Source organism: Zonotrichia leucophrys, chromosome 1 (assembly GCF_028769735.1).
Source record: "Zonotrichia leucophrys gambelii isolate GWCS_2022_RI chromosome 1, RI_Zleu_2.0, whole genome shotgun sequence".
NCBI lineage: Eukaryota > Metazoa > Chordata > Aves > Passeriformes > Passerellidae > Zonotrichia > Zonotrichia leucophrys.
Window position 1 is genome coordinate 30,347,901 of NC_088169.1, and position 16,056 is coordinate 30,363,956.

General features: G+C 37.0%; 1 protein-coding gene across 1 annotated transcript; it reads right to left on the reverse strand.

Annotated features, from left to right (window-relative positions):
• Positions 1 to 15,708, reverse strand: IL18R1 (interleukin 18 receptor 1). The gene is made up of 10 exons (XM_064713537.1): positions 15,660 to 15,708; positions 14,383 to 14,623; positions 8,930 to 9,107; positions 7,859 to 8,012; positions 7,281 to 7,343; positions 5,262 to 5,418; positions 4,948 to 5,081; positions 4,004 to 4,165; positions 2,240 to 2,398; positions 1 to 602 (listed from the first exon to the last, which is right to left on the reverse strand). Exons 1-10 carry the CDS (start codon positions 15,706 to 15,708, stop codon positions 202 to 204), a joined length of 1,698 nt encoding a protein of 565 aa, XP_064569607.1. The 3' UTR covers positions 1 to 201.
• Positions 15,709 to 16,056: the final 348 nt, after the last annotated feature.

Genomic DNA, 16,056 nt, shown 5'->3' on the forward strand with positions numbered 1-16,056 from the left:
GTGCAGATTGCTGAGGAAACCTTCTCTAGGATAGGATTTCTCAATTGGGGTTGACATCCTGGCCACTGCAGTGATTTCTGCGTTCTTCTCAGATCTCAGAGCTGTCCTCTTAATCAGCTATTTCCCAGAATATTAGATTATTTAGTTCTACTAGTTAGAAAAACACACAGTTTTCTGCTACATCTTCAGTCTACAGAATTGTTATATGATTGCATTAAAGTCACAGCCCTCAGTCCAGGGTTGAGCAGTTTCTGAGCCTGAGTCAAGATTATTATAGTGCCCTTTGGTCTTTGTCTTGATAGGCTTTGCTGGCATCAGGTACCGAAGGTTCTTCCAAAATCTGGAATTCACGGGAAGAGATTTATCTTTTTTCCATTTCACCACCCTCTTTGATGGTAAAAGTGACAGTGATTCTGGCAAGAAATTGTAGTCACTTATAGGCATATATTCAATTAATATGATCTTAGTTTTTCTTTCAACTAGAGCTTTATGCAGTCCACTCTCAAGTTCGTATATGGCTCTGTCAGAGACGTAGTTCTGGCTCAGTATAATGATTAATCTTCTGCTTTTATCAATGAATGAGTGGATATCATCAACAAATGCTGCAAATTAAAGATAAATTTATTGTTATATTAGATTGAAAGGATAGGGACCAAATCAACTTATCTTTTAAAATCACATATGTACTAAAAATGTCCCTCTTATAAAGTGACAGCATGTAAGTATCCTGTCCTGATGAAGAGATTAATATGTATAAAATATTAGGAGTCTCCAGAAATTAACTCAGTTATGGTGAAAGATTGTTCTCTAGAGCAGACATAAGCCTACTGATAATCTCCATCTACCCTAGACTGCTGTCTGGTAGTTGTCACATGGACAGAAGGCAACAGCAAAATTAGGTTTCCCCCAACCAGACATCTCTTTGCTCTTTCCTAATAGATACCATTTGAGTGATTCCACAGAAAGGCACAAACAGCAACTTCTCTCCAAGTATTTTGTAACCTTGGGGTTATACCTTCCTTTATGACACCAAACACCCAAATCTATTTCCAGTAATCCAGAGCTGAGAAGACCAGCATGTGATGACAAAAGGAGTGCCAATCGTGTTTTAGATTGACTTTTGGTATGAAAAGTGATGAATGGAAGTGAATGGTGCTACCCTTTAAATATCAAATTGAATTTTCATTAACAGCTTCCAGTGCTTGTTTTAACACCATGGGACAGAGTCTACATAAACCAGAGATCTAGAAAACATGACTTGTAGAGAAAGGCAAAGCAAACCTCAGAACTAACCTATGCAAGAGAAAACTGAGGGTAAAAGGAGGGTATGACCGATTATTACAACACCAAAGGCTTGTGTACAAAGAAGGAAATATTCTCTTTTATGTGTTCACAATGGATCAGACCAAAGAAAAGGAAATAATCTAAAACTATTGAAAGAATCAGACTGTACACTTCAGTGAATAATTTTTTAATACTTAAAGAATGAGAATAGGTAAGAAGAAAGGGCTTGGAAGAGCTGTGGCTTCTCTCAGGATAGAAAAATTTGTCAGGAATGGATATAAAGGGACAAGATCCTGGCTAATGAAGGAGGCTAACTGATCCTCTTGTTCTGTGGTTTGCACAATGAAATTTCATTCCTCAGCTGGATCCTTCGACTAAATGGAAACTCATAGTACCTTTTATCCAAGCAAAAGGCAGATGCCAGATACATCCATAGGCCAAACAAAATTCCATTTCTTATTTCTATTTTGTTATGGCACTCATTTCATTCAGAAAATGGTTTCAACCATCACACTGAAGATACAGCAAACATACAAGTTACCTAAGAATTATTAGTACCAGAGTCATCAGCTGCTCTGTGCAATAAATGTGAGTTCATTCATTGGCCTTCAGCAAAAGCAGAGCAAAAGCACTATTACTGGGAAATATGTGATATCTTCTGTGTCCTCACCTTAACCTTCTTGATGCTTGCTCTTTGATCTTTTCATCTTGATTCTTTGCAATTAGGGATTTATGAGTGCATATGTAGGGGTATATGAATTCATAAATAATTCACATAAAATATAAAACACGTAAAATGTTTTCAACCAAACTTTGCATGCACACAGTCCAGATTAAATGAAAAATGTAACCTTTCAATGCACAGCACATGACAAAATTCCTTCTAATTATAGACTTTTACCTTGGTGTGAAAACTATGAGCCTATTTAATGACAAGAATATTCAATGCAATTACCTCCTCCAGGGAATACATCCCTCTCAAATATGCATAACTTGTACCCAAAGTTTTCTTCTAATATCATGGGCAATACCTTCAAAGCAAATTCTCTCTCTTCTTCAGTAGGAGAAACACAGTCTTTCAGGTAAGACACAAATGCATCATATTCTTTTCCATCTGAAAATAAATCAACAATTGTTGCCTTGTTATCAACCATTAGAAATTCAGTATCTGATTCACCATTCTAGTTTTTGAAACTTATTATCTCCATGGTAAAGCATCTAGAAACCCCTGATCTTTCTTCTGAAGACTTTGAAGAGTCTTAAAAAACTCTCCTTCAGATTCAAAAAAATGTCCTGAAGAAATTTAAGGTTGATACAAAAGATTCTGATTGCATTTGGAAAATACTTGAAAATATTTCCTTTCTGCATTAAGGTGTTTTTTAAATAAAATCAGATTAATTTAACCAATTAATGTCACATCTGTGAAAATCAAGATATGAAGGGAAGCAAAAAAGATATCTGTAAACTGAAAAAATTGCTGTTTAAGTGATGTTGCAGATTTCAACATTTATTGTATGTTGTGTCAAAGAGTATCAAGTGGAATGGATGCCGGCAAAAGAGCATCCATTCCCCTTGATACTCTTTGACACAACATACAGTAAATGTTGAAATCTGCAACATCACTTAAACAGCAATTTCAGTTAATTATTTTTGTTATGAGAGTATGCCATGTCTGGTCTGGGTTTGGGCACTAATTTACAGACAGAAGATCAAAGACCAATCCAGCGGCCAGGTCTAGCACACTGCCACAGAGAAACTATCAGGACTGATACACCAGCACACGTGGCTTTGCTTCTGAAACTGCACTTCTTTGCTTCTCTTTGTGAATACTTTACTGCAGGTAGTTCATAAGAAAGAGCACAAAGTAAACACTGTGAAAGCCCACACCTTCAAAAGCTCTAGGAATAGGAAATCCATTGCCTAGTGTCTAAGAGGCAGCTCCTCCAGGACAGCACAGTCCAGGTTCTCAGAGACCCTCCCTGAGTGAATGTAAGTCACTGTGGTAGCTGATACCAACAAGTAGATAATAACACTGGCAGGCATAAATTACATCCACCCGTTATCCAAAAATCTCCAAGCATTGCAGTTTATTCTAGTTATATTCAAGCTGATTTAGAGACCAAAAAAGACCAAGGTAATCAGACCCATATATACAGCAAGTTTTGTCATCACAATTTTCAGAAAAATCATTCCTAAAATTGAGTAATTGTCAGGTTTGCTTGCTGTGAAGGCCACAGAGCTGCTGCCTGGTAAGATACTGGTAATGTGCACTCCTGCTCTCCTGAAGTGCATCAGTGAGGTGAAAACAAATTTGTGTCAGTCTGTCCATCTGAAAACTCCAGTGTTCATCCTCTTCATGGATAACTGAAAACCTTCATGGACAACTGAAAACCTCTCCACCCGTATCAACTTTTGTGATGAAGAACGTGGCAGAACAGAGCTCATATGAACAGCATCCAACCACATCCCTTCCACTGCCTTCTCCAGAGGCAGCTTCTTCACTGTGTTTACCTGCTGCCAGTACCCCACACATACAACAAACACACGTTAGCACCTGACCATCAAGTTCTCTTTTATATATTCTTTGTTTTTTCTCACACCACTCCTGGATTTAAGAATTTTTTTTAATCTTCCTCAAAGCTGATTACTTCATAGAACCTGCCAGAAAATATTTTTCATCAATATGCTTATTTCAATGTCAGCATTAGCAAAGTCATACCTCCAGCAGTATCATCTCTCCTGCAAATATTTCTGTAAAATAGAATGAAGTCGACCCTAAACATCACTAACACAAACACCACAGCTATGGCAACAAATGAAAATAGCAGAGCAAGGACCATTCCAGTGGTAAATACATGCACTGGCAAGTCTTGGATCTTCCCTGTAAGAGAGAAAAAAAAGCAAATTACAGCCTTAACAGAGAGTATTATTTAACAAGATTACAGTATCAAATACTGATGGCACCTAAATATCACCTCAAAAAAACACTATGTTGATCCTTTCCTGCTGATATTTCAGGCACATATGCATGCCACACTAAGATAGAGAGAAACTAGAAAACATGTTTTACTGCAAAAACAGGAGAAACAATCTGGGACACAATCACCTACAGTTCCTTTGTGTGTGTGCAGGGTATGTGAGATCAAGACTGACATTACAGATCATCACACATGTGAGGATCCCAAAATGATGGTCACTCACTTTTGCGAAGAGTTTCCTTCAGGTTTTTTATTATTTCTTCTCATTATCTACCTTTCACCCTTCTCTCAGTCCCATCCATAAGTCCTTAATTTCCCATTTAATCTCTTTGGCCAAGATTCTTTTGCTTTTTTTTCTCTAGTCTTTTTCATGCCTTTCTTCATTATTATCATCATCATCATTAATCTTTGAGAGTTTTAGTTCCAAAAACAGATTTTTAACACTTAAATCTTTGTGAAGTTTTTATGAAGACATTCTCAAGACATGCTCATTGTAGTCTGTATTTCTTTTGCTTTGCACTCCTCCTGTCCCTGTCTGAGAGCAGGAGGAGTCACCCAAGGGTTGTTAGGTCCAGCACTAGGTGTGTGAGGGCCTTCATAAGCAGACAGTATTTGGAGCAGTGTTTTGAAATGCCCTCAGGATTGAGAAGACTGATTAATAAATTATTTGTAGTTTATGCCATACCTTTCTTCAGTTTTACTATTTTCATTTGTGTGGTTTCATCAGCTTGCAACCTGCAGGTGAAATTATGATGCATGTCTTCATCTCTTACTTTTTTAATCCGTAGTAGCCTTGTGATATAGAACTTGTTTCCCAACCTGCAACAAGGAAAGGCGTTAGCAACACTATCTGTGCAAAAACCTAAAACCACCTGAGAGGCAGATTTTGAGGAAAAGTTTCTAGAGAAAACCCTTAGGTTGTGTTTTTTACTGAATTTGCAGTTCCACAAAGTGTAGAGCATTATCACATACTAAATGCAGCATTTTCAGGAAACCTACTGTAGTGTTTTGAGTTCTTCTTCACATATTGGAGGTTCATTCTCAGGGATACCTGTGCATTGTTCTGGAAACGTTTGGTTAATTAACCAGTAGAGGCTGGCATCTTCTTGCATATAATCACCCAAGGAACCTGTGCAATTGAATATCTCTTCTTTACCTACAAAGAAAAAAGCATAACATGGGAAGATTTAGTGAGAAGTAGTATTCATTTACACAGTGCAGTAAGGTGTCAGCTTTCCAGGAAACATATCCTATAAGCTGTGCTCCCTTCTAAATTTTGTAGTCGCTGCTCAATGTTTTATAGGTGTTACACCTGCACTGGTGATGGCCTCATGCACTGCAGCAGAGTGACAATCATCCATTGCTTTCTTTGAGATAAATCATCAAAGCCATGTGGGTTTAAATAGACCTAAGAATTTCAGGCTTTAGAGACCTAAAAGGAATTGGACTTGATGATCTTTATGAGTCCTTTTTACTTGAGATATTCCATGATTCTATAAACCAGTCTGTGTTCTGCAGTCTGAGAACAGAAAAGGAATAAACCAGACTGTGTTCTGCAGTCTGAGAACAGAAAAGGAAAACCTATCACCAATGCTCTAGGGCCAGGTAGAAGTAAGTAACTGGTAAGGGGAATTACAGCCAACTAATTGTAATAGGGAAACTATATATGACTACTGAACAAAACCAAAGCACCTGCTGAACATGCACAGAACAAATTCTTATCTCAGTATCACCACTGGAAATTCCTGAATACTTGAACAAGTCATTTATTAGTCAGCTACTTGTCCCACTTCAAAGCACTAAGTGTAACTGACAGGAACCACCCCATAAAGTTCCAATAGTTTTAAGAAATTGCAGAACTAAGACAACCGTAGACTTGGGAAAAATAAGGGCAGAGGACTGCAGCTCTGGAGTGTGAGATTTTTTAAATCCTTTCAAGGGAAGCTTGACCTGAAGCTTGCTGCAGCCACAGTTTTAAGGCTATTGCAGCATCATTTCTAGGGAGCACATCCAGAATGCTCTTTATTAAGCCAGGAAAAATGCATGTTATTCCTTCTTCAGACCATCATGCACAAACACTTTCCAGTAAGCAATTACCCAGCAATTCTCTAAGAGCACACAAAGCTTCTCAAGAATTATCAGATACTTCTAGAACCTTCAAAGCATGAGCCAGCTGAAAAACTGGCCATCGTAGATTCAGAGCTTAGAAATCCAAATTACAGTTGCACAGACCTAACCTAGTATCATTGGCCTTGCAACTCGAGCATTTCCACCATACACAACAGCTGTTTGGAGGCAACATCATGATAGATCGTCATCATGATAGATTTTAAAGATCATAGACCTGGCTCATCCTCAATTCCCTTCACTCGCCACCATGCCATCTGCCTCATCACTCAGCAGGAAGTTCAGTGACCTTATCAAATGATCTTATCAAGGCATATAAGGGATGGCAGACAGGTAGTTCATAAGCATTTGATGCCAAACCCTGCTGGCTTCTAAGGGCTGGGACAAGCACAGTAACGAGGAGGAAACATGCAGGAAGGGCATTCTGGGAGGCTGGAAGGCATGGGGCATCATAGGATTGGTACTACCACTGGGAAATGGACTTGCCAAGCAGTACTGATAGGAAGGAAGGAAAATTAGCATCTGAGGTCCTAGACGAGTAAATGAGATACAGGCATGAGCCACAGAGGGAGTAAAAGTTGGAAAGGATGAGGAGAGGAGAGGAGAGGAGAGGAGAGGAGAGGAGAGGAGAGGAGAGGAGAGGAGAGGAGAGGAGAGGAGAGGAGAGGAAGAGGGAGAGGAGAGGAGAGGAGAGGAGAGGAGAGGAGAGGAGAGGAGAGGAGAGGAGAGGAGAGGAGAGGAGAGGAGAGAGGAGAGGAGAGGAGAGGAGAGGAGAGGAGAGGAAGGAGAGGAGAGGAGAGGAGAGGAGAGGAGAGGAGAGGAGAGGAGAGGAGAGGAGAGGAGAGGAGAGGAGAGGAGAGGAGAGGAGAGATATTTTTATTAATTTCATACCTATTTCTGTTTCAATTTCTTCATCACGTCCAACTATCTCCAAAGTGAAAGCCTCTGGTGCATCTAAAATAGAAGTATTGTTATTGAAGTAATAACTTACATTCTTCCACAGTAAAAGTTACATAATTGCTCTATGTGTAAAATTAATCACAAACACTCCATTCAATTCACAGAACAATATCTGGGTTCTGGTGTTACTGAGTATCTTAAAACCCAGTATGTCTTGTTGAATTTTTTTCACATGCATATATACATATATATATATATATATATATATATACAGAGTACAATTTACAATGGTTGGAAAGGCCCTTGGGCAAAATTCTTAGTAAGTTGTGTGACTTACTTAGAGCAGCTATTTTGAAAAAAAAAACTGCAGGGAAAACATACTAAATACATTTTCCAAAATTGGTAATATCTCAACTTCCACTTTTTTACTTCTCAAATTATTCTGAAGTAGTTCAGATTACCAGACTTTATCCCCTGGTATATATTTATGAAATGAGAACTGCAATTTAAAATCTCCTTAGTAAAGTGAACCAAAAAGTATGCTTCAAAATTTTAGAAAACTTTCTTACCTTCTTCTACTACAAGTTTAATTGTATTTGTGCTGTGGTACATCATTCCTTCATGACTGATTAAAATTTTACAGGTATATATCCCAGAGTTCTGTACTGTTAAGGCTCTAAAATGTAGTTCCCTCTCTGTTTCATGTTCATAATTCTTACAGTCCTGCATCAATAAAACCAGAAAATACTATTCTGCAGCAAACATGCATTCAAAATGTTAAAGAAATTAAATTTTTTTTTTTTTTTTTTTGGAAACAGTGTCACCATCACCTTTTCACTATCTCAATTACATGTGTCTGACCCAAAAGAGGCGCAGGCCCAAAGGCCCAATTTTTATCATGGTCACTTAAATGCAACATTTGAACATTTAACCCATTAGAAGTTGAGAACACTGCAACTGAGGAAAGCATAACAACCTGTGGCCCTATCCATCAATGGTCCCATCCTCCCAGGCCCACAAAGACAAGAGAACAGGGCTGTGGCTCATTCTTGCCAGGCTACTCCAGATGCCTGTACTGCATCAGTCAAAATCCCTTCCTGAAGCTGACTGATCTTGGGGTGGACAGGGTCAGCTACTCCAACCACGAGACCTGAGAGGAGTAAGGAGCACACCCCAAGGAGATGAATTGCCAAAAATGAACAGAAGTGGATCTGTTACACACTGTTCAGAAACAGCAAAATTGAAAAGTTTGCAACTACTTTACAAGTACATGCCAACTGTAAAATAAAAATCTTGGCATCCCATTTAGCATCAGTACAATATCTGTATCAGCAAAGTAGCAGCTGGCAAAACCAGCTGCTGCCAAAATCAGCAAACAGACAGGCACATCAGATCTTTTATCATTCCAAACTACTAGTTTAATAACTTCTGAAACAGGTATTTTTTTTAAACAAATTGGAAAGCAGACAAAAGCTTTGTTTGTGTATCTGTCTAAAGATTTTCCCCCTAATCCCATGAGAAATTAAGGCTTTACAATGTTTGTAGATGCTTCTAAAAATTTGTTTGCAATTAATATTTCCTGCAATCAGATGTTTTGTTTCTACAGCCAATGATTTGAGTGACACTGTTTCAGTAATTACCTTATACCATGTTATGCTGTCATTTTCATGGACAGACAAATCGCTGCATTTCAGTGAATGACCAGCTCCAGCACTTTTAATATCTGTAGTTAAATGATTTTCATTGAAACAGCTGCTTTTATTTCTTTCAAGTACATTCAGTGTCCACTTTTGAATTGTGACATTTTGTTTTCCATTGCTAAGAAAAAAAAAAAAGCAAAATCAGTTTTAAGAGCTTCTTAATATAATGCAGCTTGGTGAGTTACAAAACACAAATAAATTCTCAAATACATCTGTTAGGTAGAAAGTGCCCCTACAGTGAGCAAATTACTTTTATTTCCCTTTATCACTTTCCCACTCCCAAATTAGTGTAATTTCCTTTAACCAAACAGGTTACCTAAACTAAATGCATTATCACAAAGTATTTGACAATACAGTTATATCTATGGAACATGGCAATATATGCTACATAGACCTGAACAAGGATGTAACAATCTGTGACATCATCCATAGTTACGTGAGAGCATCAAAGAATTTTGGACCTTGAATCAGCTGAAGATTTTGCAGGTTTAATTTCCTATGTGTTGCTAAGATTAAAAGCCATGACAGAAAAATATATTTGTAAAATTAGAAATAAGATAGCTCATATTTAGATATCTACTAGCTTCTATCCATATATTCCTTGAAAGAATCAGATTATAGCTGTAATTTCACTGTTTGGTATATCCAAATACATGACTACCAAGGAAAAGGAACCTGAAGAACTTTTATTTGGCAAAGGTAGAGCTTAAGAGAAGGCCATATGCTGCTGTCAGTTAGTGGGTGAGATTCTGTCAGTTAATGGGTAAGATTTTGCAATTAGTGCATAGAGCTCTCATTTATTTTCTGAACAAGCAAGGCCTGACAAAGGAAAAGCTGCAATCACAGACAACTTCCCTCCAATGTCAGTCGTGTCTTCATAAATATGTTTGAACCTTCCTGACTCCGAGAAAAGAAAAGAAAATTTCTTCCAGAACTGCAACTAATCAAGAATTGTTTAAATGAGAAAGTCCAAGAGGACAAAGGGGTTGGAATGGAAAAGCATCCCTGGTGAGTACAGCAGCTTAAACACCATTCTTGACATGTCTTTTGAGTGTACAAGATTCAGAAGAGCTATTAGGACATCATTTTTATATTGAATTTAGACCAAGTCTTGGGTTCTTTTCTGCTTTTTAAGCTCCCCAAACAAATGTATTTATGTATTCTGCTCACCCTGTCTGCATTGTAGCCCTTTTTCAACCTACACAGGTTCTCTACTCACTTGAGATGTTCATTACTCCTAGCTGTAATTGACTCTTTAAACTCTTTAAACCAAAACACAGTGGTTTTGGAAAATGAGTCAACTATGCTGTCACAAACAGGAAAAGCCTTACCAAAGCTTTTCCATCAGAGACGAGCTCATGTGGGTATTCACAGTGGGTGGAGCTCTTCTCACCTATTCTTATTTACAAAACATCTTATTTACACATTAAAATCAGAGCTACTAATCACAGTCTGCAGTGGGACCACATCAGAAGTCACCTGTTACAGTGCAGTTTATTGGACCTATTTTACATATTTTGTTTAGGACAAGATCACCTGTGACCCAGAAAGACCTTTCCCTCCCTGACAGTAAAGGTATCTAAGATATGTTCAGGTGTGGACATAAACATTAATTCCAATTAATTCCACTGAGTCTGTGCGTTTCTTTAGGCATTACTCTACTAATCTGAATACTGTCAAAGAATTAATTACAGATCTAGCCATGAAATGCAAATGATTTTACTCTCTAGATTCAGCAGATAAAAGAAAAGGGTTCATAAAGCCACATGTTCACTCCATCACTGTTACTCCACAGAGGATTTATTCTGTGATCCTACCTGGAGAAACCACTCAAAGTGGATCAAGATATTCTACCTGATGAGCCAACATCTGGCAAGGAGAATGCCCCTGGAAGGTATTAAAACCATACCAGTGCAAACAAAGATGAATTTTTTCATACATAGTTTCTAGTTGTCTGCCACATACCATGGTTTTCAACACACACACGAAACCACATTTAGTTGTAAACATTTAGTTGTATTTTTTTAACTGCTAGTGTCTGAATTGTTATATATTTTTATCATTGTTTTGACTTGCTGAGAGTCTCCAGTGATATTCTGTCGGAACAAAACCGTTTCTGGTTTAACAGCTTTTCAATATCCCCCCCTCAACAAACCCCGCAAGAAGGAACCACAAAATCTTGCTTGACTCAGAAGATGATACAGGGAAGTGAAAGCCCTTAGAGAATATAAACCAAGCTTACTGGATACATAGCCAATTCTAAGTAATCTCTTGGCTATTTTACTGCAACAAGCCAGTGTTATCTTGATATTGCAATTTTCTGCAGAAGCTGTCACTCTGCTTTCCAAACTACAGTATTAACTTTATATGTATGCTCCCATGGCTTTCAGTTGTTCTAAACATATTGAAAAATTGAGCAATATGTGGATTTTAAAATTTACCATGTATTTATCATGGTCCTCTGCCATTTTTTGGTTTTTTCAGGAACATTTAAGTTCTCTCATTTTCAAGGTTACCAAAATAGAGCAACCTGATGACCTGCTTTTTTGTATTCTGTTTTTCTCTTTGACAGGCACAGGATGCAGGCTACAAAAAAACCCCATACAAATTACAAATCTTTCCAAAGACCTGTGACACAGTTTTTGCTGCTCACCACACTTACTCTAAGTTCAGTTTTTATTTTAAAGAATGTTGCTGAAGATGGACACAGTCAGGCCTATAGGTGATGTCCATTGATTCCTGAATTTGTATCCTAAGTCTAGTGTACTAACAAACACACATGAGAATGTCAACACACATACATGCACACTTCAGCTGTCTATGTATGTCTCAGAAGGACACATCTGGTTTAACTGTAAAACTTCTGATTCCTCTTTAGGAAAAAAAAAAAAGTGGTTACAACATCATAAAACCATTGTTACATTACTTTCACCTCTTCCTTCTTACATACTCAGCTGTAACACATCAGAAAAAAAATTCTACATTTAATTAGTTTGCAAAATCTGTCAACATGTTGTCTTCTTTTCTTGAAAATCTTCAGTATATGTAATTGTCACATTGTTCCCTGAAACTGCCTAAAGTTAAAAGTATTGTGAAAATTATTTCCCATGTAGCTTAAAAACACCTAACTCTAAATAGTTAAAAATTAAAAATATAAATAAAAATATACTTAGCATATCTTCTTTCAAAAGCAGAACTTTTAACCTACTATAAATACTCTGAAATTAAAGTAATTCCACTCAGTCATTCTTATTAAATCTTAAACAAGTTCAGTAGCCCACAAGAGCCCACAATTTTTCCCTACAGAAACTTCTAAAAGTCCTCTGTTTCTGCAGTAAACAGTTTTTGCAATAACCTTCTGTATTTACTGAAATATAACTCATTTGATATGCCTGCCAATAGTGAGAACCATCATATAAACTAAGCCCAAGATCCCATTAAAATCCCGTGAAAAAATCCCCTAATGCCTCTTGTTCCAGCAGTGAGACCTATGAAGAGTTCCCATAGGAGGATTGCCAGATTCTGGCATCATTCTGATCCTAACAGAAAATGAGTGTTCATATGGACCTAACAGAAAGAAATTTAAAAATTAAAAACAAAAAGAAAAAAGAAAAGAAAATATGTTTCAGAGTAAGAAATTTTCACACAAAAATACTTTCTTTCAAAACTGGTTTTTAAAATGTAGCATGAAACAGTTCCAGAAGACAAGACAAAAAAGAGAAAACCAAAACTCTCAATTCCAAATGAATACTTTGATGTAATCAAAACTTTTTTCCGACTTTCTCTCTTAAACAAATGAGTAAATCAAGAAATTTCATAAATGATTCTGACTTTTTTGTGTTTTCCAACAATTACTCATTTTTAAAAATTTTATTCTAATAGATTTACTTCAGTTCTTTTCTTGTCAGCTCCTTCTTCTGTACGTGAGGCTGTTTCCTTTGGTTTTGAGGTTTAAATTTTTTCATAGAAATTTTGTAGAATTCTTGTGACTTACTGTGGGTTTACTGTCATTACCCCACGTCCTTAAAGTAATCAAAAACCACAATGATCATGAATTAAAGCTGAGGTTATCACAGGTCTCTTCTCTTTTGCCCTTTAATGAGTATTTAGGACTCATTATGGCAGATTCCTTCAGTAGCCTGGAAATTCTGGTATGACCTCCACCTACCTTTCCCCATGCCAAAATTAGTCAGTCTGCATTTTGTGACACTAATTAGGTGGCATTGGAGTGAGTTTTTAGAATCAATAGCTTTTTTGTGAAGTGCCCATACAGAAAACTGATCAACTCAACAAAAGAGCACAACAAATTAGACAGACTACCATATTCATCATCCCTAAAGAAAATCCTCTTGAATTTAACATAGATTAATGGAATTTTTCTCAATATTTCACCTACAATTAAAAATATTTTGCATTTCATATGCCATGAGTCAGTACTTTTTAAAATAATACCAGTAAGGAGATAACAGTAATGATACATGGAAGAATTTAAAAAAAAATGTTTTCAGCTTCCAAATTGACTTGGAAGTTAACAATTGAAGTATATTTTAGAACTGTAAACTATCAAACTTGAGATATTTCTGGAATAAAGTGGAGAGCATTTTTCAGTATCCATAGTCCCATCCCCTTTATAAACCTGCCTAGAACCTTAAAAATATTACATGGAGAACAGCACAAATCATTACATGCAAGGTGATCTTCTTCAAATTAATCATTGCTTCAACTGTAAATGCTGAATTATTGGTTAGTCATAAGAACTCACTGCTGCATACCTTTGATTTAATCCCTTTCAAGGTGTTTCAATGAAAATTGCCACCAAATAATGGAGGCCCATCCTCATTTCTCCTTTTAACCCATGGTGTTCTATAGCAGTAAGAAATCAAATCCAATTATTTCATTTGTTCTTTGAATGGCTCCATGCAGGCAAAGGTTTGCACAGAAAGCAGAATTCAGCTATGCTATGTTTAATCTTTACTATACAGTTAGATGATTTGGCAAGCCTCATAGCATGAGATCCACTCAACACAGCAAGAAAGAACAAGTCTGGGGAAGAAGACAAGCAAACGTTTCCTTTTTCTTGACAGTGGACAGAAGGGTTGCCTGACATTCATTTTTCTTAGGTAATTAATCACAAGCCAGCAAAAATGTTACCTGCCTTATCAAAAGGTTTACAGAACATTTAAAAGGCTGAAACTCCTTATAGATATTTGTAAATATTTCAGGTCTACTTTGATAGTTGTTGTGAAATGAAGTGGGACATGACACTGCAGTTAGAGCAGTTCCCCAAGCCCCTTTTATACAGATGCCACTAGCTATAGAAAACAAGACAAAGAAATTATCTTCATCATAGACATGCACAGGCAAGACATTTACCCAGTGTGTTGCGTACCCACCTGTGAATGACAGAGTAATTCCCAGAGTCACTGAGTTCAGCTGGCCAAAACTCCAGAAAATTCATTTGTGTAACAATTCTGCGTGTTTCCTTTATCACTTGCTGCTTGCCAGCACTTTCTTTATACCAGTTTATTGTATATGATTCTTCCTGACAATGTTCTTGCCTTGACTCAAGATAACAAAGGAAAAAATATTCCCCTTCTAGAATATCAATGGAGGCACGAAGGGGACACAGCTTCTCTTCAGAGAAAGGGGAAAAAAATACATTAGGAAGCCATTATTTTATTATTTCAGAAAATTGCATTAGCCTGACTATAAAGGGATTTGCTTGCTGATGGCATTTTATGGAAAGACTTCTTTCAGCAAAATGGTTTGGCAGCATTTATTTATTTATTCCTGCAATATTTGCTAAAAAACTCAGCCTTTTTCAAGCTTTTCTTCTATCTTACCAAAGCAACACCAGAAGGAGAAAAGGACTGAAAATAGAAGGGCATTTCCCTATCTCTATGATTATTTCACATGAGTTCCACAGTGTCAGAATTACACTGGCTCAAAAGGCAGAATCTGGCCCCACTGTACATTAAAGCAGCTGCCACAAATGGAAGAGGAGAAGAGAAATTCTTCACATATGGTTTGACTTGACAAACATGTTTGAGATAAAAGCACAGATCCTATAAATTAACATTTGCATTTCCTTATCTTCTTAATTAAAACTGAATAATTATGTAGATATATTCCTGAAAAACTTCCGATATCTTTGGAAAACTGCCTTGGAATGAGATTATGTGTGTAAAATTTAGTTTTCAAGTCTGCCTTTCCAAACAAATTTGCCAAATTCACTTTTGCATACAGAAGTTATTAAAAGTACGGAAAAGAAACCATGATCAAGGATTAAGAGTCAAAAATAAAATCAGACTTCAGGCTCTCTTTCTCCTGAGGTTCTCAGAGATTATTGTTGTTTAGCAACTATTGTGATCACACTTCTGAATGGCACAAAAAGAAGCAGATTCTTTCTCTTGTTTGCCATATCTCTTCATACAGTTATGGCCACACTCAACATCATCATGTTTCTCCAGGTAGCATCCGTGCTTTTTCATTTCATAATTTTGGTGTTTAGGACCAAATTTCCCAAGTCTGGAGCTGGGCTGTAATTGCCAAACCTTGGCAATTACAAGGTTTGGCTGCAAAAAACAAAACTTGTCCTATTCCAAGCAACTGTCAAGAAGCTGGCACATATTTTGAATGTTCTATTATTGAATTGAAGACTTTTTCTTACCAGGGGCAGATTCCATGATCAAAGTTACTAAAAAAATCGTCAGAATCATTTTCTTGAGTTGCTTCTCACTTCTTCTCCACAAAAAAAAAGAAACTGAATTGCTCTTGCTTGTTCTGAAAGCCTATAAAAAAAAACCAGATTCACAGTTCACCACAAGTCCAGTGAAGCAGATTCCTTTGAGCATGTGAGCAGTGTAACTATTGCCTGCTGCTGAAGAGGGCTTTCCAAATGGGAAGCTACATATTTTTATCATAACAGATATTTTCATACATCAGGTAATGTATCTACATTTCTCTCTGCAATTTCATTTCAAATTCAGAAAGCACTGCAGGATTTCCTTGTACCATTGTCTTATTTCATGGATGAATTTTGCAGTATTATCTTGTATCTTGCACTC

Excerpts from the sequence above, each read along its gene's own strand:
- IL18R1 (XM_064713537.1), bottom strand. The coding sequence starts at position 15,708 with ATGATTCTGACGATTTTTTTAGTAACTTTGATCATGGAATCTGCCCCT. Across the intron at positions 5,419-7,280 it reads AGAAATTGAAACAGAAATAG|GTAAAGAAGAGATATTCAAT; the intron begins GTATGAAATTAA and ends TTTTCTTTGTAG. Across the intron at positions 603-2,239 it reads GGATGTATTCCCTGGAGGAG|CATTTGTTGATGATATCCAC; the intron begins GTAATTGCATTG and ends TTTAATTTGCAG.